The sequence below is a fragment of the Rhipicephalus microplus genome, chromosome 5 (genome assembly GCF_043290135.1).
Source record: "Rhipicephalus microplus isolate Deutch F79 chromosome 5, USDA_Rmic, whole genome shotgun sequence".
Lineage (NCBI taxonomy): Eukaryota > Metazoa > Arthropoda > Arachnida > Ixodida > Ixodidae > Rhipicephalus > Rhipicephalus microplus.
In genome coordinates, this window is record NC_134704.1 from 144140917 (window position 1) to 144165284 (window position 24368).

At 44.2% G+C, this 24368-nt stretch overlaps 1 protein-coding gene across 2 annotated transcripts in view; it reads right to left on the minus strand.

Annotated features, from left to right (window-relative positions):
• LOC119173699 (proclotting enzyme) overlaps nt 1-21979 on the minus strand; it is a 74225-nt gene extending 52246 nt beyond the window's left edge. For both annotated transcript variants that reach the window (XM_075896008.1, XM_075896004.1), the window contains exon 1: nt 21677-21979. Coding sequence is in view for 1 of the 2 variants with exons in the window: in XM_075896004.1 (XP_075752119.1) it covers nt 21677-21718 (42 nt within the window). In the remaining variant the exon portion in view is untranslated. The remainder of the gene's footprint in view (nt 1-21676) is intronic.
• Nucleotides 21980-24368: the final 2389 nt, after the last annotated feature.

Here is a 24368-nt window from a genome sequence, read left to right on the forward strand (position 1 = left end):
ATCAGCTTTGTTTTATTATTGATTCTGCTATTTTAAAAATTCTTAACGACGATTAAACTGAGTTGTTTTGTCTTCGTTGATAAACGTTCATTTAAAGAACTCTTATCGTGGGCGCAATTAGCAAGGCCATGTTCCTTATAGATCAATAAAACGTAATCATGATTAGCACAATACTACATCTCATTATATTAGTAAGCACTAAGTAGCTAGGTTTTTACACAGTGTGCTCATGATCAACGTCGCGTTAAGTAGCAAGGCTTAGTTAGCTCACAACTTGCATGCTTCAGTTAGCCCAGTTATAGCTTTACGTGGCTGCATTAGCCTGGTCATCTTAAGATGTGGCTTAATCACCTCGTCACAGGCACGTAGCCAAAAATTTTCACAGGCGAAGCTCCTCAAACTGCGGATCGTTCCCTCCTCTTTAATAGTAATAGCAGTATGTAGCCACCTCTAATCTATCAGTTGATCAGTAGATGGCGTTGCGTGTATATGTCCTTGGTGGCTACAATTAAGGCGCGAGTGAAATTCTATCCTTAAACAGATAGTGATAGTACTTAACTTTATGGCTAGCCACCACCCAATCTAAAGGGCACAGCCGGATCCATCCATCCATCCATCCATCCATCCATCCATCCATCCATCCATCCATCCATCCATCTATCCATCCATCCATCCATCTATCTATCCATCCATCCATCCATCCATCCATCCATCCATCCATCCTTGGGAATAACATGACTAGATGGCGTTAGTAATTGTCACAGCATATTCATGAAGTGAAGAATGATGAGTGGAGCGAAGCGTCCGTCCGTTCATAGCTGTGTCCATCCGTCCGTGCGCCTGTTCGTTTGCACCTCCGTCCATCCGTACATGCTTCCGTTCGTCCATCCGCGCATCCCCGCTTCTGTCAGTGCATGCTCTTGTCTGTCCGTCTGTGCTTCCGTCTGTCCGCCTGTCGGTTCATGCTTCTGTGCTTTTATCCGTCCATGCGTCCGTCCATTCGTCAGCTGGTTCATCTATCCGTCAGTGCTTTCGCCCGTCCATCCATGCGTGCATGCCTGATTCTATCCATCCATCTACCCATGTGTCCCGACGGATAGTGGCTTCACCTAACTCATCATCATTCACTCAGTAGATGTGATTTGACTTTTTGGGGTCCCACCTCGTTAATTTCGGGAAGGGCACCCCCTGAAATGGTCATTTTTCGCTCGCTATTCCATGGCGAGAAACAAATGGGGGGGGGGGGGAGCGCCACGTGTTCGGTATGCTATCCCCTTGCTACGTCTCGGCCTCCCCCTTATCGAAACTTGCTGTAATTGACTTGGCCACAGCATGTCTGCCCTAACTAGCCAAGTATGCCGTCCAGCCGAATATCTAATAAGCCGGCCGCACCTGCTCGACGCGCAACATCCGAGCAGAGCGCTAGAATGTTGATGATTGATTTGTGGGGTTTAACGTCCCAAAACCGCCATATGATTATGAGGGATGCCGTAGTGAAGGGCTCCGGAAATTTTGACCACCTGGGGTTCTTTAACATGCACCCAAATCTGAGTACACGGGCCTACAACATTTCCGCCTCCATAGGAAATGCAGCCGCCACAGCCGGGATTTGATGCGGCGACCTGCGGGTCAGCAGCCGAGTACCTTAGCCACTAGACCACCGTGGTGGGGCAGATCACTAGAATCTACAGGCTCACGATGATTAAAGCACGGCCTCTGGTTCAGCTGCGGTCACGATGTAGTAAGGCACTTGGGCCGTACTAATCTCAAAAACCACCGTGTTGATTACTCTAAAACAGACTTGGTTCAGGCATTAAAAGCTTCAAAATGAATTAAAACTGCCCGTGCCTCGATAAAGTATTCTCACAAAAACTTCCTGGCGCATTTATAGCAAAAGTGCACTTCTGCACTCTGTGGAACCACAAAACAATTGAAAAATATGCCTCTGATTTCAAAACACCACCCAACTTAGTAAGTTGTCCGTTGATATGTGGGGTTTAACGTCCCAAAACCACTATATGATTATGAGAGACGCCGTAGTGGAGGGCTCCGGAAATTTAGACCACCTGGGGTTCTTTAACGTGCACCCAAATCTGAGCACACGGGCCTACAACACTTCCGCCTCCATCGGAAATGCAGCCGCTGCAGCCGGGATTCGAACCCGCGCCCTGCGGGTCAGCAGCCGAGTACCTTAGCCACTAGACTACCGCGGCGGGGAGTAAGTTGTCCGTGACGCGATGACTGGTTCCATCATAACCAATGAAAGGCAGTGCGCTGAAGAGTAGATTTGGTTTTTTTTTTTTTGTACTGTTGGCTCATTCAAAAGGGGGGTGTTGCCAGAACTCGGAAAAACCCCTAGTTTCGCAAAACGCGGTCGACCCTGCATAGCACCCAGGAGCAGGAATCTAACCCAAGCGTTGTGCGTGGAAACTTAGATGCAGCAAATCATTGGCTATCATCGTATACTCTCGATCCTAGACGCTTTGAATGCTACCTTGATATTATCGGCACACACTTCTTTCTTTCCTTGTCGTTTCATCGGCTATCGTGTGTCCTCCTCACCCTATCAAGTGCCGAATAAGTTAAATTCGTACCCGCGCTATAGTAATGCCTCCAGATAAGAGAATTCTTGGTTAAGAAAATGCGTAGCTATAGGAGAAAGCTTTGTGAACTCGGCCCCGGGTATTGTAGCGCAGAGTCATGCATGATCGTGAAACTGATGAGGAAAGACATACTATGCAGATGCGAGTTCAGTGCAACTTCTAAATATTAGGTCGTTAAGCACTTTACAGTCGGAATATGATTATTAGTCACAGAAGTGGTTAGAACATCATGACACAGAAAGGTTTGTGGCATCAGTCGGACACAGAATACAAGATGCACTATAACAAAGTTGAGAGTATAGCTCAAGATCAAGCTGGGCATTTGGAGGCTTTATCATTATAGTGCAAAAAGTTAAGAATGAGTGGTAGGAAACTCCCCAAGTTCACAAGCAGCCGTATCATTAAAAAGCGTAATCATCAAGTGCAACCTCCACTGTCACTACCACAAATTGTGAGCGAATGGCCTTCGCCCTGAAAAAGGTTGGCATTTTGCAAAAGGCGAATCTTCAAGAGAACGGTGTGTGTCCACTTTAATTTCTAATTGATGACGCGATTTGAGAAGCACACCATAACAAATCACTGCATATTCACGTAGTGAATGATGATGATTGGAGCGAAGCTTCAAAAAGTTTTATCGGCAAAGCATTAATCATGCGCTGGCCGCGTCCGTCTGTATGTTCATCTGTCTGTTCATCCATCCGTCAATCTGTCTGTCTGTGTATCTGTCTGTATATATGTCGATGCACTCACCAGTACGTCCGTCCGTGCCTCCATCTATCTGTCTGTTCGTCCGTGCGTCCGCCCATCTTGTGAACTTTCGAAGTACTGCCATCTCGCATCTTTTCATCATATGTTTATATTATACATGTACCGCCATCCAGTGGACCTTCCAAACTAAAACGAGAGGTGGCTTCTACATACAGGAGACACCCAACCCACGCCTTAAGGAGCATCGCCCCTAAAAAAATATTGCTGTTTTTTAAAACTGATGATTTCCTTTACCACTGGGACGAAAGCTTTCTTGACCATCGCAGAGTGATGCCTAATTCGTTATGTTTGCGTAGCAAAATAAAGGGGCTCACCCCTCCTAAAATTTGTCACTTTCGCTTACGTAAATATACGCGAAAGAACATACGTAACATATGTTTAACCCCCCTTCCCCTCAAAACATTTCTGGCCATTCCAATGCTTCCATGTTAATATTTATTCGGACCAGCAGCAGTATGTTTAAATATGCCCAGTTTCTGCCACGCAAAGTTTTTCGTCTTGAACACACCTAGTGCTGCCTTCGTCAACGTCACAATGGCGTTATATTAAGAAGTCGCTCCAATTGCGCACTGTGAACGACTTATAACCTTTACGTAGGTTTCAAGCAACCGAAACACCCTTATGGATAACGATAACTGACGTACGTGCTGGTTTAGAGTTTTTACACATCCCCAAAAAGCATTTCTGTTGGCACAAGACAAAATATTTCACCTAAAGCACCTTTAGGAACTTGGAATGTTATGAGCTATTGAAACATCTCTGGTGTCCACGACAGAAGTGCTGGTTGATTTTTGGAACTTGCTAACTGAAAAAGCAGTGAATATTAAGTAGGTTCAAAATAATCTATCGATCTGCCGTGGGACTGTCTACATGGCTATAATAAAATTATGCATAATTTGTGAGTATTCACTTTTTATGTTTCGAAAAAAGAATACTCTCACTGTTGATAAACAGTGGCTCAGGAAACTGGGGCTTTACACCAGACATTCCATGCATAGTTGTGTAGCTTTGTTCCGGTGTTCATTTGGCACAATGCCATCTTTGTGTGTACAATTGGATGTGTGTGTGCGAATATACTGCCCTTTCTGGCTATAATTTGTTTGTTTTGCCTTCAAACATAATGGAACGTGCCTGCTGTTGGAGGTTGGCCAAGAATGAGTTGTTGAAATTTTGAAAGGTCATTTGAATATTTTGAGATAATTAATAATAAAAAAATTGGGAGAGATACGGTATGCATTACCAATAACTAAGGCTACAAGTTTTATGCTTTTGAGCTCGTTTATCAGACTGCCGTAAAAACCTTACTAGCACCATTTAGAAGAGATTACGTATGTTTTTCGCATTTGAGTAACGAAACTTTCTGAAGGCAAGACTAAACTAGAACTCATTTGGTAGTTTGAATGAAGTTACACGTGGAATTAAAGACATCCCTGTGGCAGTATCCCAAACCTAAGGCACCTAAGATTCATTCAACTGGTTCAAATAGGCATAAGTCCATTTTCGAAAGAGGACTATTGAGAAGTCGGTTTATACTATTGCAATACCGGTGACATGACGGAAAGTAGTGTGAAATGTTATCTAATTTTGCGAAGCAGTAGCAGAGGGGTGATATCGTCACAGCAGCCCTGTGTAGGTGGAAGTTTACTGAGGGGAGGTGGCACTGAAATCTGGTTATCGTCCCTAACTTCGCGCGGTGGCAAGCTGTCTGAGCATTCGATTCACGACCGGCTCACGTCTCACGTTGAGGACAACGGGTACTTATCAGGTATTGTGTTCGGATTCTACCAGCTGCTTTCTACGCGGGACATCCTTTCACTTCTCAAGGAAGGTCTAGTTGACCACTTGAAAAGAAAGAGTAAGTCGTCCGTTCTTGCCTTGGATGTCAACAGTGCCTTATACAATGTTACCCGTAAAGCCATACTACAAAATTTCGAAGACACTGGCTGCGGTTCCAATACTTAACACTATGTTCGAAGCTTTTTCACTGATCGTACAGCTACAGTGGAAATGTAGAACATACGAAGTGCAAAATTTAAGCTACCGAACAGGGGCATACCTCAAGGCTCTGCCATGTCACCCCAACTATTCAACGTGCTGCTCATTAAGTTCCCCAAGCTTCTCGTAAGAACAGAAGGCTTACGTAACGCCAGATACGCCGACAACATGACGGTGTGGACGTGAAGCAAGAGTACCGGAAAACAAGAAAGCTGCCTTCAAGAAGTGGTTGACGTCATGGTGAACTACCTCGAAAGCTGCAACATAAACTGTGCACCAGAAAATTCGGAATTACTGGTACTCAAGGCCCGCACGCGAGGAAGACCTCCAACCTGCAAAGCACCAGATCCATGCGGCACCCTCCATAGAGTCCAAATACCGACGGTCACTCACTTTGTGTACTCGACATGTTCCTGCACTACGACTAATCAGGGGCCACCATGATTCCTAGACTTCAATGCACGGTCTTTCAGCTCACGCACCTCATAAAGAGAGTCGACCACCGACTTAGCGGCCTGAAAGAAGACGATACCTTAATAGTTGTGAAGGCTCTTCTAATCAGCTCAATCACCGACGGAACTCCGTACCTCGCTCTCAAGACATCTGAAGTCGACAAGCTCAATTGCCTTATCCGCAAAGCTACCAAGCTTGCCATGGGGCTCCGATGGCGCTGACCATAGGAATCCTCAGAATGGGGCTACACAACACCTGGCAAGAGCTGGTAAAGGCAAAACGAACCAGTAAATTTGAGAGATTAAAGCTGATACATCGACGGGCAGATTGATCCTTGCGCGCCTGGGCTACAGCGAGAGCTACATCGGCGAGGCCAACCACAGAGAGAAGATACCGCCACGCCCGAGAATAAATCAGCATCGCACAAGTGCCACGTAATACGCATCCAGAGTATCATCGGCAAAGACACATCACTCGAGTCGACACATTTCACAGAAGGCATGAGCATGATCCAAATGCTGGCTACGTCGACGTGGCTAAGTGCTCAGGCAAAAATGCCTCCACTATCAGGGTGGTTGGTACAGAAGAAAAAAAGAGCTGGAATCTGCCAAAGTCAAGGCGAGAAGCTCCAACGCGGCGGAGAAAGCAGTGATCGACCTTGCCACGACGACTGGTAAGGACGCGGTCGTAGTCTTCACAGATTCGCCATCCGCTGTCCACAATTACACTCGAGGCCGAATTTCCACCGAAGCTCTCGAAATTCTGAAAAAGGGCGAAACTGCGCTTCCGAACACCGGCGTGGGATGGGTGCTGGAGTAGGAGAGCGCGAGGCAAACGAAGCGGCTCATTGCGCGGCCCGCAGACACGTAAACCGGGCCTTCTTCGGCTGCTCACTCGACCCACGGTTAGCCAGCGCTGCAGCACAAGTGGAGAGAGTACAACCAACCTATAAAGCCATACTAAAACACTATCGCTTAGCTTGTAGGGTGTACCCGCAGCTATACCTCAAGCTGAATAAAGAAGAAGCCGTGGAATTTCGAAGATGGCAAACTAACAACTATACGCACGGCATCCTACTGCGTAGAATCTATTGCGCACTGTACAACGACAACTGCCCAATATGCTACGTGTCCGACACACTGGTACGCCTAATACTCGAGCACACGTGGCGCCACAAAGATGGCTTTACGAGGTCTACAATGACCGCCTGTATCGATCCCCGAGCCGAGACGTGGGAGGTGAAGATCATCGCACGGGACCTAGACGACCAACAATGATTCGTCTCCAGGGCGTGGGAGGCAATCACAGCCGGAAGATTGTTGGAATGAGGGACCCTTCCGCCTACGGTGACTCTAAGCTCACGAGCTCAAGAACACTGTTCCGGAAAAATAAATGTTTATTTCATCATCATCATGAGTTTTTCTTGTCGAGATTGGCTCCAATAAGCCTTCCATGCAAAGTTTAGGTGCTTGTGTTTCATCCATGTTCTTATTGATTCGATTTACCTGAGTGAATGGTACCTGAGTGAATTTTCTATATCTGAGTGGAGTCTAATATTCCACTATATACTAGAACCTGAACTATTCGAATATCTAGTGATGAGCGGCCCAAGGCATCGGTCGTTTCATTTAATTTCAACACACAGTGATCTGGGACGCACACTAAATGTCAGTGCTTCATAGCTGACGTGGAACTAAAGAGCATAACGGCTTAAGGGCTAGCAATTTATGTCAAGCTGAAAGAACTGGGTGAACTGAAAGCGAATCTTTTTTTAATATCGTGCACCTCTCGTCTGTCAGAAGTTTTCGCAGTGCCATGATTACCGCCATGAGCTCAGCATTAAAAACTGGAATGAAATCGGGTAGCCTCACGGCGAACCACCAGCCAAGAAACTCTGAGACAACTTCTAAACCTGCTCTTTCCTCATTCACAGAAGCATCTGCAGCTATTATGTTACGTGTTTGTGCTTAAACCAGGAAATAATCTAACCTGTTGTCTAAGGATTTGGGGGATTTAAATATAAATTTTGGAAGAAATATCTCATCATAATCTCTTTTGAAAAACCTATTTCATTCATTATTTATCATTACCTCTCCGATGTAGACACTTATATTCGCCACTTTCGTTTGTACATATATTATTTCAATTGTATGAAAACGTGGCCAGTAAACAAAAAAAGAAGGGGTCAGATTCACTAATAAAATGTATTCATCTCATCTGAATGGAAGGCTATAAAATTTTAGAAATGTTTGTACCGTTAATAGGCGGAACCTACAGAGCAATGATGGCTGACGGCTGTAAGATAGGAGTATGTAAGTACTGTTTAGAAGATTTTATAGCCAGTACTGAAACCATAATTGACGTTTCACTAACATTACGGTCTATTTGAAAAGCAGCTTAGAGACCTGGCGTGGTTTTATGGTAGAATACTTGACTGCCACGCAAAATGCTGGGGTTCGATTCCTGCTGGGACAATAATATTTATGCTATGTATTTCTTTGGTCAACGCTGCCAATACCCGCCTTTAGGTGTGAAGCTCTTAAGGGATGTCCTAGTTGGCGTCCATCACACCTCACAAAGCCGAAGCCGGAACTGAACGTCTGCACGACAAATACGGAAACATGTATAAACAGCCGACTTTGTGTCTAATGAACTGTGCGAAAGCACAATGCATGATCACCAGCACTGTCCATCTGCCTATCCGTCCATCCGTTCATCCATCTTTCTGTCCACTCATGTGTCCGTCCGTGCATCCATGCGCGCGCCTGTACATCCGTTCATACATCTACCTGTACGTTCTTCCGTGCATGCGTCCAACAACCCATCCTTCCGGGAGTTCCTCCATCCGTTCATCCGTCGATTCATCTGTGCGTCCTTTATACTAATCGGTGACTTTAATGTGTACTTTGTGCACCTTTGCACCTATATATAGCTTTGCCCGCTCATCGTGATTCAGTTGGTGAAGACGCAATGATTTTCCCTAATGCTCTAAAATTAAAACTACCGATGTCTATTCACGCTGTTCTTTGGTTGATATAAACTGTCAGTCACCCTCAATGCATCGCGCCTAACTACAGTTGATCGTAACTTGACGTTTTATATCAACTGGATAGCTATCACTGCATCCCCAATGGACGCTTCACGAACATTATGGTTTACTTGAAAACCATTTGCGAGACCTGTCATGGCTCTGTCGTGCATCGGCACGCAAAGTGCTGAGGATCGATTCTTGCTGGAACCCTGGCATTTTCAATTGCAATAGCAATTATACGGACACTCTCAGCTGGATTTTGCCGCCAGCGTCGGCGTCGCTCCCTGTATTTGTATTCGTATCTGTATACATGAAAACGCAAGAAAGAAAAAAAACATCCAGAAAAAGACACCGGCGCGCGGAATTGAACGCGAAACCTCTGAATCGTGAGTGCGAGGCGTGAGCCACTGACCCACGAAAAAGCACCTCCTCCAACGTTCAAACAGCAAGCTATTTATATCTACCACTTACCGCTGGTGACGGGTATCTCGGGAAAAGCTACCGTGTTTTCAACTTTACCATCAAGATGACGCAAAAAGGGCGCGTCACCACATCATAACGACGCGGTGGCACGTGCTCTCATCTCCCACGCGTACTTTGCCTCGCGGAGAGGGGGTAGGATGAACACTCATGCGGTTGCTCTAGTATCTCGCCATGGGCACAATCGCTCGTCTTGGTGGGCCTTGGGCTTTGACGGGAACGATTATGTTGTAGTTACCGGGTGCACGAAGGTCACTGCAATGATTGCACAGTCTCCATTTGCGAAAAGGGCGCGCTTTTCAGACACAGCGAACTAACAATTGAGACGCTTCTTCACGTTCATCTGTAGCGGTGAGTGCGTTTCGTGCGTCATTTGAGCGTGAGAAGCGCTGGGCACGTTTCGATCTGCTTGCCATTCTGCGCGTGACCTTCCGATTGGTTGCTATCGGGTTCACTGCTTCGCTTTTGCGCCAAAGCTGTGACCTTTTCTTTGCATTCATCGGGTCAACGGGTCAATACAGCAGATGTGGCTCTTTCTTAACGCTCACGCGTTAAAATTACTCATGTGGTTTCTCGCCATTCTTGGGTAGATATGAAGTGTCGACCACCTGTGGCACATACCTGCCTTCCAATGGCACATACCCGCCCACAGGTATGTGCCACTGGTATGCGGAAAGTGTTTGACGACGTTAGCGAGGGGATAGTGCCATCAATCATTTATTCCTGTTATGTCCAACCAGTTGTATTCATCGAACCATATAACCCACGCACACTAATTTATGTTTGCCCCAAGTTATAGGATGATCACGAGAGCACCCAGAGTAAGTATATAGATAGATAGATAGATAGATAGATAGATAGATAGATAGATAGATAGATAGATAGATAGATAGATAGATAGATAGATAGATAGATAGATAGATAGATAGATAGATAGATAGATAGATAGATAGATAGATAGATAGATAGATAGATAGATAGATAGATAGATAGATAGATAGATAGATAGATAGATAGATAGATAGATAGGTAGATAGATAGATAGATAGATATATAGATAGATAGATAGATAGATAGATAGATAGATAGGAACATTTCAAAAGTGCTTGCAGTAAGGGAAGAAATCGCTCGCATTTATTACTTTTCAGCAGAGCTGTCACGTCAGCGTATGTATGTGCGCATTTATTCCAGAAGATGCTTTGCTGTAGGATATGTTGTGCAATTTTTTTCTCGAGACTTTGGTGTGAAAGAATGTATAATACTATCAACTACACCTTCATCAGTGACATTAAAACTCTGCACGACTTTCGCAGAAGCACAGGTCATTTCAAACTCGATGATCGCGGCAAAAACGCAGCTGTCTTTTGCATTTGCACTTCAAGTCTTCAACAAAATTTTTAGCGATGTGAGTGACGGAGACATTTGGATACACGGATCCCTTCAGAACTGCATAAATACCATTCTATCAGCGTGCCATGATGCGAGGAGTGAAATGTTAGCTTGGACTTCAGCATATGCAACTCAAACTTTGAAGGTTAAAAGTCTGTACTTGCACCGAAGTATCGAAGACAGCACCAGCTTGAGAACGCTATGGTAAAATTTATTACAAAAAAGTGGCAATTTTCTCGCGAAATGATCACGAGCCAATGAAGTTATGTTTTCAGCGTTCGAAAACTATATAGTTATTTACTACATACAAATACTCATTCAAAGCAATTTAGATCAATGGAAACCAAGAAATGATGAAACCACAGAAGGGGCAGAGAATGTAATGATACTGTTTTACTTGGATTGCCATAATATGATATACTTGTAAAGAAAGTAGATGAAAATACAACTAGCTGCCTGTAGGGACCGAAGCTGCAATCTGCGGAAACGTGCTGTAGTTGCGCTGTCAATTAAGCTTTTGTGGCGACCATCCGATCGTCTATTTTGTCGACGATGTTTGCTTATGCAAATCTGGGAATGGGACTCACCACCATTAGAAGCAATATTTGTGGGCATAGAACACTTTTTTGTCAGCTCACTTTACGTACCACGTGCTCATTTAACGAGCACACAGCTGATCAACACGCTCTTGCGTACATTCTGAAAGCATCAAGTCATTCGGAATGAGAACCTCAATATAAATAGGGAGGATCTTGTTCATCGTAATGACAAAAATGATCAGCTATCTAGCAGGCAGTGGCGAATCCGACTTAGAAATCTTCTCAACCTCATTTTATATCAGTTTGCCCTGTTCACACCACTCTGGGAAACAAGCAGCTCCTAGGAAACGTTCATTTCAGCGTTTTAGATGTTGTTAATGGGCCACTCACCAGGTTTGACAATTTTGAGCTGACAAGTGCAATGCGTAGATGAGGCGTTCATGATCACGTCTACTAGAATTCGGAACGCTACACACCGCGGAAACAAGTAAAATTTCAAAATGAACGCTGCTGCCCCTTCCTTTCGTGGGTGCGCGCCCAGATATTGAGGGCCTGGCGTGCGCTTATGAATGGCCCTACGTACACGGCAATGCAGTGACGTTGGTCCTCTACGTAGACGACTCTGCTCTGACGTTGCCAACAGTGACACATGACGTGGTGAAAATTATTTAGCACGACATGCGTAGTTCATGTAATTTTTTCCTTGAACAGATTAATAAAACCATAGGTTAATATTAGGACGCAATAAGGGAATGTGCGCGTTCGTTTTTAATTTTTTCGTGAATTGCAACGAGATGTGGGGCTAATGTACAGGCGTTTCCCATGCGTTCGTGTCCCCGTGGTCAGCGCACCGAGCAGGCGACAGCCGTAAAAAGCAAAAGTAACGCTTCTACGGGTTCGCGCCCTCATTGTGCTAATCTATTCTGCCGCGTCTCATCCAGCGTTTCCAAACCATCCCGCAGAACCAGGAAGCAGACCACAAAATAACGTTGGTAAAAAAAATGCCAGCATATCCACGGAGTGAATGATGGAAAGTGGGGCGAAGCATTCGTCCGTCCATGCGTCCGTCTGTGCGCCCGTCCCTGCTTTCGTTCATGCATCCGCCCCTGCGTCCGTTCATGCGTCCATCCATACATCTGTCTGTGTGTCCGTTCGTCCATCTATTCAACACTCCAAGTCCCACCATCTCGCATTTTTTTTATCATATATTCCCCATATAGAAGCACCGCCATTCAGTGGACATTCCAAGGACTAAACGAGAGGTGGCACACGCACACTTTCTTACGGCTTGCGCTTCGGGTCTACTTCCCACCTTCAACCATCTTGAGTTCACGGTATATACTAGTTCACTGTATTCATGGCACTACGGCTCAACGCTCGCTAAACCTTTCTAAAACCAAGGAGGTTACTCCCAGAGAGTATAACGTAGCAACCTTTTCCTGTCAGATAACGCTCAATGTACATGCCAGTGGCTGCTAATGTGAAATGACAGACAGGAGGATTCAGCTTTTAATTTCTTACGGCTTGCGCTTCGTATCTACTTCTCCCCTTTAACCACCTCGAATTCATTCATGGTATATACTAGTTCATTGTATTCATGGCCCTGCGGCTCAACGCTCACTAAAACTTTCTAAAACTAAAGAGGTTACACCCAGCGAGTATAATATAGCAACCCTTTCTTGTCCGATAGTGCTTAATGTACATGTGAATGGCTGCTAATGGGGATCGCAGCGTGCGCGTTGACTAAAAGCCGAATGCTCCTGTCTCTCATTCCCCATTAGCAGCCATTGGCTTGTACATTGAGCACTATTTTTTATTGTTAAACAACGCACAGAAGAAATATCTCACTGGCACAACCTTGGAGGTCAAATGTTATACCTATTTTGGGTATGTGCCACTGGTGGTTACGTACTACGAGGGATGCACAAGCCACGTCATAAGGAGCTTCGCCCCTAAAAAAAGCCGCTCGCGTTTTCGGGGGTTGGGATTGTTCGGGCACGTCATGCGCACGTGACCACTTGGTCGGATGCCGGACAGGGCAACGAAGAGATTTGGCTCGCGAAGGTTACGCGGAGGAGCGGCAAGGGTTTCGAGCTCGCCTCCTCTCACGCTCACTTCTCGCTGCTTCAAAAAAACAGTTTTCTCAGCTCGTAATGACCTGACCGAAAAAAAAAATTGAGGGCAAAATGCTCCTTATCGGCCACATAAGAGCTTCGGTGGTCTAAATAAAATTTGGTATGGGGCCTGGTGAGTGGCCCTTCAACACCATCTGCAAAGAGTTCGAAGCCACCGTGGAGCGCGCAACTGGCCTGAAATCACACGCCTCCAATGAACACTGCGGCGAGTCCACGAAAATGGGCCGCATGCCCAACCGGCACGTGAGAAGTATCGAGGAGTAAATGAGCGAGCGAAGAGTGTTGCGGATTTAATGGATCAAGAGGCTGTATACCTAATGTACCTAAGGACTTGTAGCTGTCATCTAAAAAAGCACAAATAAACTCCTCTGACACTAGCCGTTCCAGTGCGTGCAAGAAAATGAATAATAATGTAAAAAACGTGGTCGATCTCTCAATTTAGGAATCGATATCACACGAAAACAACACATGTCCTCGCATAAGTAGTGGAGCATTCATCGTGCATTGTTTCGCCACAAGGGCGAAGGAATACATGCTGCACCAGCCATTTGCAATCTCACGCGAAGAACGGCAACCTACTCTAAACTTGCAGCGCACATCTCAAGCAGAAAACACGTACTAAATGAGCATACACAGAACGATCACGAAAAAAAAACTTTCTGAACTCGACAGTTTCAGTACGCTGTTCAAATAGAAAGAAAGACGCACAAAATGAACGCACAGGTAGAAACAGTGTGAGGGCGAACAACAGTCACAACTCTTACTTCTTCGTTTGTCAGAGCGCGCTGCCTTCGTAAACGTGGCTGTGGCAGTGAGCGAAATGACATTCGTGCTCTCTTTACCTACTGTAACTTCAAAGCAGACTTGAGGTGTGGAGGCGCGCGCGCACAGTGACGTGCAGGGTGGCGCGGCTTGACGACCTTTCAAGCGCACTCGCCCAATGTGGGCCCGTCGTACAGTATCGCAACGGGTGACGGAAACGAGCTGAAGTTTCCAACGTCTGAGGACAGCAAGCGGTATATGGTGTATATAAATGGCTTTCCGTTAACCTGTGGCTGAGAAGTCGCTCTGTGGCGTAGGGGTTAGTGACTAGCGCTCTGCAGCGCGAGACGCTGACCACTACGCCACAGAGAGGTAGCACGAGGTCTTTGTTTCGATGCCACACTGCAGAAATTTCCATTTTTTTGCAATCTGCTAGCTTATGTTCTACAGTGCCATATCCATGACAAAAGTACGTCATGGAGCCATGGTGTACCCCGGCATTGAACACATTCGTGTTAAAACGGAGAAAAACTCTTTTTTTTTACGCTTTGCACTCCAAATCAGAATGATGAAGCATTAGTGGCAAATGTATATTGTTTCATGCAAGTGCCCCAGAGTTCCCACTGCTTATGCTGCAAGCATGTTACAGTGAAACGCTATCGCTTTACATGTGATGAGACAGCGCATATGTTCCACACTCGCCATCATGCGATGAGATAGCATATGCGTTTCTACACTCGCCATCATGGTTAATAATGGTTTGGCCTAATACTCCGAGTGCTCCCCTGCGCATAAGTACATTATGAAAGCAGAGGCACGACTCCTGCTGTAGCGCAGTCGGTACGACCACCGAACCCGTAATCCGAAGGTCGCAGGCTCAGTCCCTGCCCATGGCAAGTTCCCTTTTTGTTCAGTTTACGTTTTTCAAACATATATTGCCGCTATATTATTGCAGTGAAAACAGTGCAGTTTAAGTTTTTTGTGGCTTTCTTGAGCTCATTCACTCTTTGCCAGTTTTCACAGAGGTTTTCTATAACAAAAAAAAAACGGCAGATCCCACGTACCGGGGAACCGACGTTATGCGAAGCATGTTGATGGAAGGTGACCGTGTTGCAATTTTTTTAGTGAGCAACACGTCATGAAATGACGCTAAATATATGTAAAAATGTTGCACGCACAGACATAGGTTAAACAGTTACAGATGTTTATATAACCAGTTGTTTGCACTTGCGCAACAATGCCAACTGGAACACGTGTATTAGCAACACCATATAGGCTGATATGAAGCGCTTATACTCGCGAGGATGCTGGCCCTGAACACTGCTACATAAATCAACTTCAGCGCTTGGCAGCTAACCACAATCGACGTTAACCCGACGTGACGGCTGTATAAAAAGTGTAAATATGTAATACTTATAAAATTAGGTGGGCTGCACTGCAACCACTATTGATGTTTCACAAATACTAGCGTCTATTTGAAAAGAAGTTCCGAGACTTTGCATAGCTCGGTGGAAAAATGCTACATTGCCATGCAGAATGCTTGGGTTTGATTCCAGCTGTGACCCTGACATATATTGTTTGCATTCATCGGATCAATGCTACCGATGTCGGGTGTTTCTTAACGCTCACGCGTTAAAATTGTCGATGTGTGTCCTCATCATTCCTGGGTAGGTACTAAGGGTCAATCACCTGTGGCACATACCCGCACACCAAAGCATATACCTGCCAGTGGGGTATGTTCCACTGTCTGGTGGGACATGTCTGACGACGTACGCGACGGAATTGTGACATTGTTCATGTCTTGACCTGCGGGTCATATTTGACCAGCCATCTTACCCTCCCATGCTAATTTTGGTTCACGCCAAGTTAAGGGGGTGCCCACGAGAGAACGAAACCATAAGCATCTAGATAGATAGATAGATAGATAGATAGATAGATAGATAGATAGATAGATAGATAGATAGATAGATAGATAGATAGATAGATAGATAGATAGATAGATAGATAGATAGATAGATAGATAGATAGATAGATAGATAGATAGATAGATAGATAGATAGATAGATAGATAGATAGATAGATAGATAGATAGATAGATAGATAGATAGATAGATAGATAGATAGATAGATAGATAGATAGATAGATAGATAGATAGATAGATAGATAGATAGATAGATAGATAGATAGATAGATAGATAGATAGATAGATAGATAGATAGATGGATGGATGGATGGATGGATGGATGGATGGATGGATGGATGGATGGATGGATGGATGGATGGATGGATGGATGGATGGATGGATGGATGGATGGATGGATGGATGGATGGATGGATGGATGGATGGATGGATGGATGGATGGATGGATGGATGGATGGATGGATGGATGGATGGATGGATGGATGGATGGATGGATGGATGGATGGATGGATGGATGGATGGATGGATGGATGGATGGATAGATAGATAGATAGATAGATAGATAGATAGATAGATAGATAGATAGATGCCCTTAAAGTCACCGAAGTTCGCTAAGAAATGCTTCGCAAAAAAAAAAACGAGCCTTTCCTTCATTGATATGACAGATGTGTTTCCATGTATTGACGCCAAGAACTATGCATTCTCGAATATGCGATCTATAAATGACATTTCATTGTAAAGAGATTGAGCATAACTGGGTAAAAATGTCCGGTTGTATGCGAGACGCTGGGCACACTGTGTCTCCTTCAAACTGTGTGCAAACTGATACTATTTTGCTTCCACTTATCTATGACCGCGCGAAGTGAACGACGTGAGGTATATGTTAACGTTTCCATGTTATGTTCGAGTAAACTGGATTTGAGAGTGCTTGTATTCGGAAAATAATTGATGCGTTGTTCTCGAGTTTCGCACAATCGTACATCTTTCGAGAAAATCTTATCTGACCCATTCGAACTACATCTAAACTCTTAATTCCAACTGCGCCTTCAAACATAAAGTTCTAAAAGTTAACATGCGAGATAAAATCGCCAACCACGTGTTTGCATAACGAATTAACATAGAAATCCGCACAAATTTTCGTGTAGCTTGGTAGCCACATAATCCTTGGGCGACAAGAATCTTGCACCTTAAAAGCTATTAGGCTTTGTAGCTACAGATCCTTGTCGCCGATGTTATGAGGCGCTTGTAAATGCAGACCTTTGAAGGTTCATAGACAGGAAATATTCCTGTCAATGCACCTTAACGGCCTTGAAATTGGGAAGCGCCTAATAGCAGTCGCAGTGACTGCTACTGAAATACCACTGTGTAGAACAATTGAGGAAACCCTAGAGTGTCGAGTTGATTGTTATCCTGGAATTTTATCTCATTAACCCAATCATAAAAGCTGAACAAGCTCTTGGTGATAACAGTGGGTAAAAGGACCAAGCTGTTAGCAATAAAATGGATTGATCGCCAAAATAATCCTCAATTCTTGCAATTAGTTATTGCCACACTAGCGATAATTATTTACATGATTGGCTTGCTCCTAAATGTGACTGGCTTAGATTTCCAGGTAGTTCAATGAATACAAGTTCTGTCACATCAGTAAAGCATGGGCTATTTTTATGTTCTGCCTCGTTTCTCGAATAGATTGCGTGAGCGACAATTCGACGCAACAAAATAATCTTAATGAAAGAAAACGTTAACGCCTTCAGGAAAACTTCTTATTGTATAAGCAAGAGGGCAGCGAGGCCAATAAAAGAACACGCTACACGACATTTCTTCGCAGTGCGTTTAGAAAAAAGAAAAGCCGATGACTGAAAATAGTATGTACTTTGAAAGTGTACTCACGTACTATGCACTGTACTAAAAGTGGCAAACTATCGGTTAATAAATGTTATATTCGCAACATTGAAGTATTGCTGACTTTTGAAACATAGCCTAATCTCTAATAAACTCTTAAGTTTAACTAAGCATGAAGCAGTAGGATGCAGTGGTGTGCTTGTCGAAATTTTCCACTTGCATTTTAACACCTACATACATTTTGCATACAAAATTATTTGTTAGAAGCACCCTTCCTAAAACTTTAGTTTATTAGTTGTGCCTATGCGCCCGCGTGCAGCTCAGTGTAATGACCAACTAGCCCAACACCCACGTGCTGTGCGATGTCAGTGCGTGTTAGAGAACACCAGATGGTCAAAATTTTTAGAATTTTCTTTAACGGTGTTTCACACAATGATATCGTGATTTTGCGATGTTAAACACCTGTTACATGGTTATTATTATTAATAATATATTAATATCATTCTTAGTATCATCCACCCTAATTCTCAGAGAGGACAGGTTGACGTAGTCTACTGTGACCTGGTCAGTCAATTACTGTTTTTGGATAAACTTGCAAACTTTGAAGTTGACTCGCAAGTTGTGAATCCACTGCACATCAACGTGCTTAGTAGATCATGTTCATCATCATCATCAGCCTGACTACGTCCACTGCAGGACAAAGGCCTCTCCCATGTTCCTCCAGTTAACCCGGTCCTGTGCTTGCTGCTTCCAATTTATACCCGCAAACTTCTTAATCTCATCTGCCCACCTCACCTTCTGTCTCCCCCTAACCCGCTTCCCTTCTCTGGGAATCCAGTCAGTTACCCTTAATGACCAGCGGTTATCCTGTCTACGCGCTACATGCCCTGCCCATGTCCATTTCTTCTTCTTGATTTCAGCTATGATATCCTTAACCCCCGTTTGTTCCCTAATCCACTCTGCTCTCTTCTTGTCTCTTAAGGTTACACCTACCATTTTTCTTTCCATTGCTCGCTGCGTCGTCCTCAATTTAAGCTGAACCCTCTTTGTAAGTCTCCAGGTTTCTGCTCCGTAGCTAAGTACCGGCAAGATACAGCTGTTATATACCTTCCTCTTGAGGGATAGTGGCAATCTACCTGTCATAATTTGAGAGTGCTTGCCGAATGTGCTCCACCCCATTCTTATTCTTCTAGTTACTTCAATCTCGTGGTTCGGCTCTGCGGTTATTACCTGCCCTAAGTATACATAGTCTTTTACAACTTCAAGTGCACTATTACCTATCTCGAAGCGCTGCTCTTTGCCGAGGTTGTTGTACATTACTTTCGTAGATCATGTTATTTTGCCGCAAATGGCCAAAAGTACTCTTTGTACAAAGTTACTAGTGGAGTCTTCCAAGGGTCGGCATTAGGTTTACTCTTATTTTAGGGCGAAGCTCCTGTTAGCTTGACCTTGTCCTGCATCAGGACTAACCGGCAGTATCAGACAGACAGACAGACAGACAGACAGACAGACAGACAGACAGACAGACAGACAGACAGACAGACAGACAGACAGACAGACAGACAGACAGACAGACAGACAGACAGACAGACAGACAGACAGACAGACAGACAGACAGACAGACAGGCAGACGAGAATACGAATGGACGGACAGAAGGATGGACGAACGGACAGATGGAAGATAACCGGATGGACAGACGGAAAGACAGACGTACAGATGGACGGATGGACGCTCCGCCCCACTCATCATCATTCACTGAGGGAATATGCTGTGATTTTTTTAAAGTTTACATTAACGATGTTTCTTTTGCAACTTGTTATTCTTCTTTTTTATTGTATGCCGATAGCATGAGGATGTTTAAAGAAATTCATTCAGTTTACGAATGTCAATTGATGCAGTCAATTTTGTGTGCTTACTCCAAATAGTGTGAAAACAATAACCTTTCTGTGAATACCTCTAACACCAAATTCATTAGTATATCTCACAAAACACCCATCGTGTCATTTCCATACTCTGTGGAGGCCATATGGTATGTAAGGTTTATGAATTTAGTGATTTTGGTGTTCTTATTGATAGCCTGCTGGTTCTTTCTGCTCACAGTAAATGTGCCGCAATGCGTAGCCTTCGTTCTGTCAGCTGCATTTGTAGAATCGAATTCAGTTCTCCTATAGCCTTTCACAAATTGTATGCTGCAATATGTCTTCTTTAACGTGAACATATATATTGGTGATCTGCATTGGTAAATCTCTTGGTAAATCTGAATCTCTTGGTAAATCTTGGTGATCTGCTTGGTAAATCTGACAGGGATACCATTGAGCCAGTCCAGAAAAAAATCGTAAGCCTTTACAACCATTATTTCGCTAGAAATGCCTATCTATCGTGTTCCAACATTGTCAGAATATTATATTTGCCAGCACTTCCCTGCCGAAAAAATCGCGCTGACCTTTCGTTTTTTTTTTACAAACTAGTTCATGGTATCATATCCTGTCCTTCACTTGTCAATTGTGTAAATTTTCGGATTTCGCTGAAGGTAAGCACAGAGAATCGACCATTTCATGTACCTGCCAACTTCTCTCAACTCTGCCGTTCACAGGATACAAAGTCTATATTATGTTCACTTTAATGATCATTATGTTTTTCGCAAACCAATCTCATCGTTTTGATCTCGGCTCTTAGTTATTCCACATTGTACAAATTATTCCCTTTTCCGTCTTTCAAGAAGGCTTCTACGATAGTTGTGTATGTTCCCCTTCAATTTTCACTCCCATTCAAGATTATCATGTCTTTTTATTCTCCCCATTTTGCTCTGATGTGTTTCATTGCGCATTTTCTCTCTTCTTTAATTCATTTCTTTTTCTGAACATGGTCTGTTGTGTATGGTTTATTTTTATTCTCTTATTTTTGCGAGCACTTTCACTAAGATCTCATGGTTGTTCCGGGGCGCGTTAAATATTTGATTCAGTGGTTATTATTATTATTATTATTATTATTATTATTATTATTATTATTATTATTATTATTATTATTATTATTATTATTATTATTATTATTATTATTATTATTATTATTATTAACAAGACCAGCAGTTACCTACTAGTGCGAAAACGTTCTACTATTGCAGTGAAGAGTTGACAAATAAGCAACTCCTTTCAGATGAGTTTTTTTGAGCATCACCAGCAGATAGTCTTCAAGAAAACCCGCTCATTCACTCTTGCCAAGGCAGCTACGGAGTTTGAATAAATACTAACTGTACGAGTATACAAACATGCCATCATGCTTTATAGCTCTCTTTGAAGCTTAGATATATCATTACTGCATTGTAACATAACTGCGCCTTGTAAATTATGTCAGTCGGGGTTAAACACCTGTAATCGCCGTGAAACAATCAGAATCTGCTACTTGAATGCCTAGCAATTGCGTACAGACATATACAACACCATCTCTTCAAAAAATGTTCACGATCGAAGCAAGCTTGTCCAAGATGCTACTCGGCAGGAAAACCTATTGTGCAAACCAACCAATTATAATTTTTTTTCTTTCTTGGGCACGAACAAAACTTGCAATTTACATGCTGACAACTCTGACCAAGAATGTTTATGAAACGTTCATTTCACTGTATCTGCTTTACATTAAATGCAAAAGATGATAACGCTAATCTGCTACGCAAAGCGCTCTGACAAAAAGGTGCGCCGAGTGCACGTTTTGTCTGCACTTTGACAGCAGAACCACAGTGCGAAACAGTCGTGACTGACTCACCCAAACGGAGAACATGGCGACAGCTGCGGTATTAAGTTTCATGCTTTCAGTGCGGGCCAAGCACGCTTTGCTCTCAGTCTTCCGGTATCTTGTTTTTTTGTGTTTTTTCTTTCACTTCGCACACGCGTGGCCTTCCGTAGCTCGCTCGCACACTCCTTTCTCAAACAAAAGACAGAACACTTTCAAGACTGAAACAGAACAGAACACTTTCAAGGAGCTTCGACTGTGCGTGCAATACAGAGAACTGCGCGCTCCGTCTTCATCGTTTTGCGGTCTTCGTAGCGTCTGGGAGAGATTCTAGGAGCTGAGCGGCGGGCGCATGCCCTCATGTGCGCGTTGTACGTCATCTGTCTGTGAGGTAAGCGATCGGCGCGAGCAACAACATGAAAGCAAAAAGCGCACCATCTGCAAATTCTCAGTTTCACGCCGTATCGCAAGATTTCTTTACGTGCAGCTCCCGTAAGTGCAACGATGAAGCGCTGTAACTAAGAACCCTTAAACTTAACAAATAGATTGTGCGATGCGTGCAACGCCACAGGGTGTTACTATGCGATGTGAAGCCTGTACAACACAATTTCTTCTGTTGTGCTTTGTTACGCTGTTCTCAAGCAGCAATATGGGCGAATGCGAACAATAGTGTGTAGCCGGAACCGGACATCTTGTTGGTCATGAATGTCTATTCCTTGGAACACTTGTTCTGTAAGCAACTCAGGACAATAGGAATGTACCGTAAAATATATAAAGAGTCCCAAATATCACTAAAAACGTGGCCTATACCTATTTTCGGAATCAGTATAACACGAAAGCGAAACGTGTCTTCAAAAAGGTAGGTGAGTGGTCATTGTTCATTGTTTTGCCACAAGGGCGAATAAATGAATGCAGCAGAAACAAACTGCCACGTCACGCGAAGAACAGCAAGCAGCTCAAAAATCGCAGCGCGCTGTTCGAACAGAAAGACGCATGAAACGAATGCACAAGTATACACAGGACAAGCACGAACTGCCAAAGTTCTTACTTCTTCGTGTGAGCACCGTGCTCTATTCGCAAACGCGGCCGCAGCAGCGAATGAAGTGATCTTTGTAGCCTTCCGAGTCACGAGTCTGATAACAGTGATAACTGGACGCGCAGGAGAGAGTGGTGGCACTCAACGAAACGCGAGAGGCGACGACCTTAGCGCACCCGACCCATCTCGCGTTGACAGCCTACATTAATATAGATTATTGAGAAAAAATGCATTTATCATCCAAAAATGTTCAAACTTACTTTACGTCACTCGCTAAGCTAGAAGTGCTCAACAACACAAAACACACATCAAACCCTAAGGTATGAAGGTACCCTAGTTCCGGAACAACTACAGCCTGCAATGACTAACTGATAATATTCTAACCATACTCAATTGGCACAAACACAGAGCCGCAAGAAATAAAAAAACATCTGCACTACTTTTATCTTTATAATAACCCATTACCCTGCATTCCTGTACGAAGCCTCACAGTTACATTTTATGTAAACGTGTGAAGTATGCTGATCTGTACGTATAATGCTTTCCATGCGAATGCTATGTAAAAACACTTGATGATATGTGTCGTGCGTTTTCTATTGCCATGTAAGGGACGCTTGGCCTTCGTCAAGCTGCTGGGACAGCTTTTTGGCCAGGTGTCCCTACAGATTGTTTTTCTGCTAAATAAATTGAAATAGAATAGAATATTGTACTGGTGACTCAACCCCACCGAAGTTACAGAGCTATGAACACCACCTAATGGTGTGTGGCGTATAATATTGGCTTGCTGTTAGCAAACTTTACATGGTAGGTTTTGTGGCCGAGTGGTTGGCGCAGTGCTTTGCAGACTGTGAGGTTACTGGTTCGATGCCTCGCAATGGAACCTTTTCTGCTCGTTTTTGTTTTTTAGGGGCGAAGCTCCTTCTAGTCTAACAATGTCACTGGTCACGCGTAACCGAGAGAAGAGACGAGAAAGAAAAGAAGGCGAAAAAAATGGATGACCAATTCTCGTCTCATTTTCTAGATGGCGTTACTCTGCCACTACTCTGCCAAGTGCCGCTCAGTCTCCGATTGGCTGCTGCGCAAGCTTTGCCCGAGACGCGGAGAACGAGTACCTCTCTCATTATCATGGATAACCACCGTACGTGCCGGGTCGTTGGAGGGACATGGACGAAGCAGTGCAGCGGGCGCATTGAAGACGCTTTCGCTCGGCTTCCTTGGCTCGCGTCTCGTCGGTGTTACTGTGTTACTCGCGCGCTGTCTGCATTCTCGAACGCGATCGGATTCAACGTTATATCTGTGACGGAAATACTTAAGCGGAGCCGTGGTGAGTCCCGGCTGTTATGACCGTCATCATTATTGAAGTCTTTCGGTCTTTGGGAACTGGACGAAAATAATTCGACGCATTCCAAGCAAGAGTGTGCCGTCAAGGCGGGTTGATTAATTATCAGCAAAACGTGAACTAGGGGTCCAGGACCAGTTCGCGCAAAGAAAACGCACGAGCCAAGAAAGGCCCTTGTGAGCTGGACTCTATGCAAGGCTTTCGAGACAAACAAGGAAGCAGCGGGGCCATTTTCAAGGTCACCGAGGATCTGGAAAGATCGGAACCAGCATGGTATTTGCAATTTAGACTAAAAGCTAAAACCAAACTGGTTGTGACTGCACCTTGCGAAGAGAAGTGGAGCCCCGGAA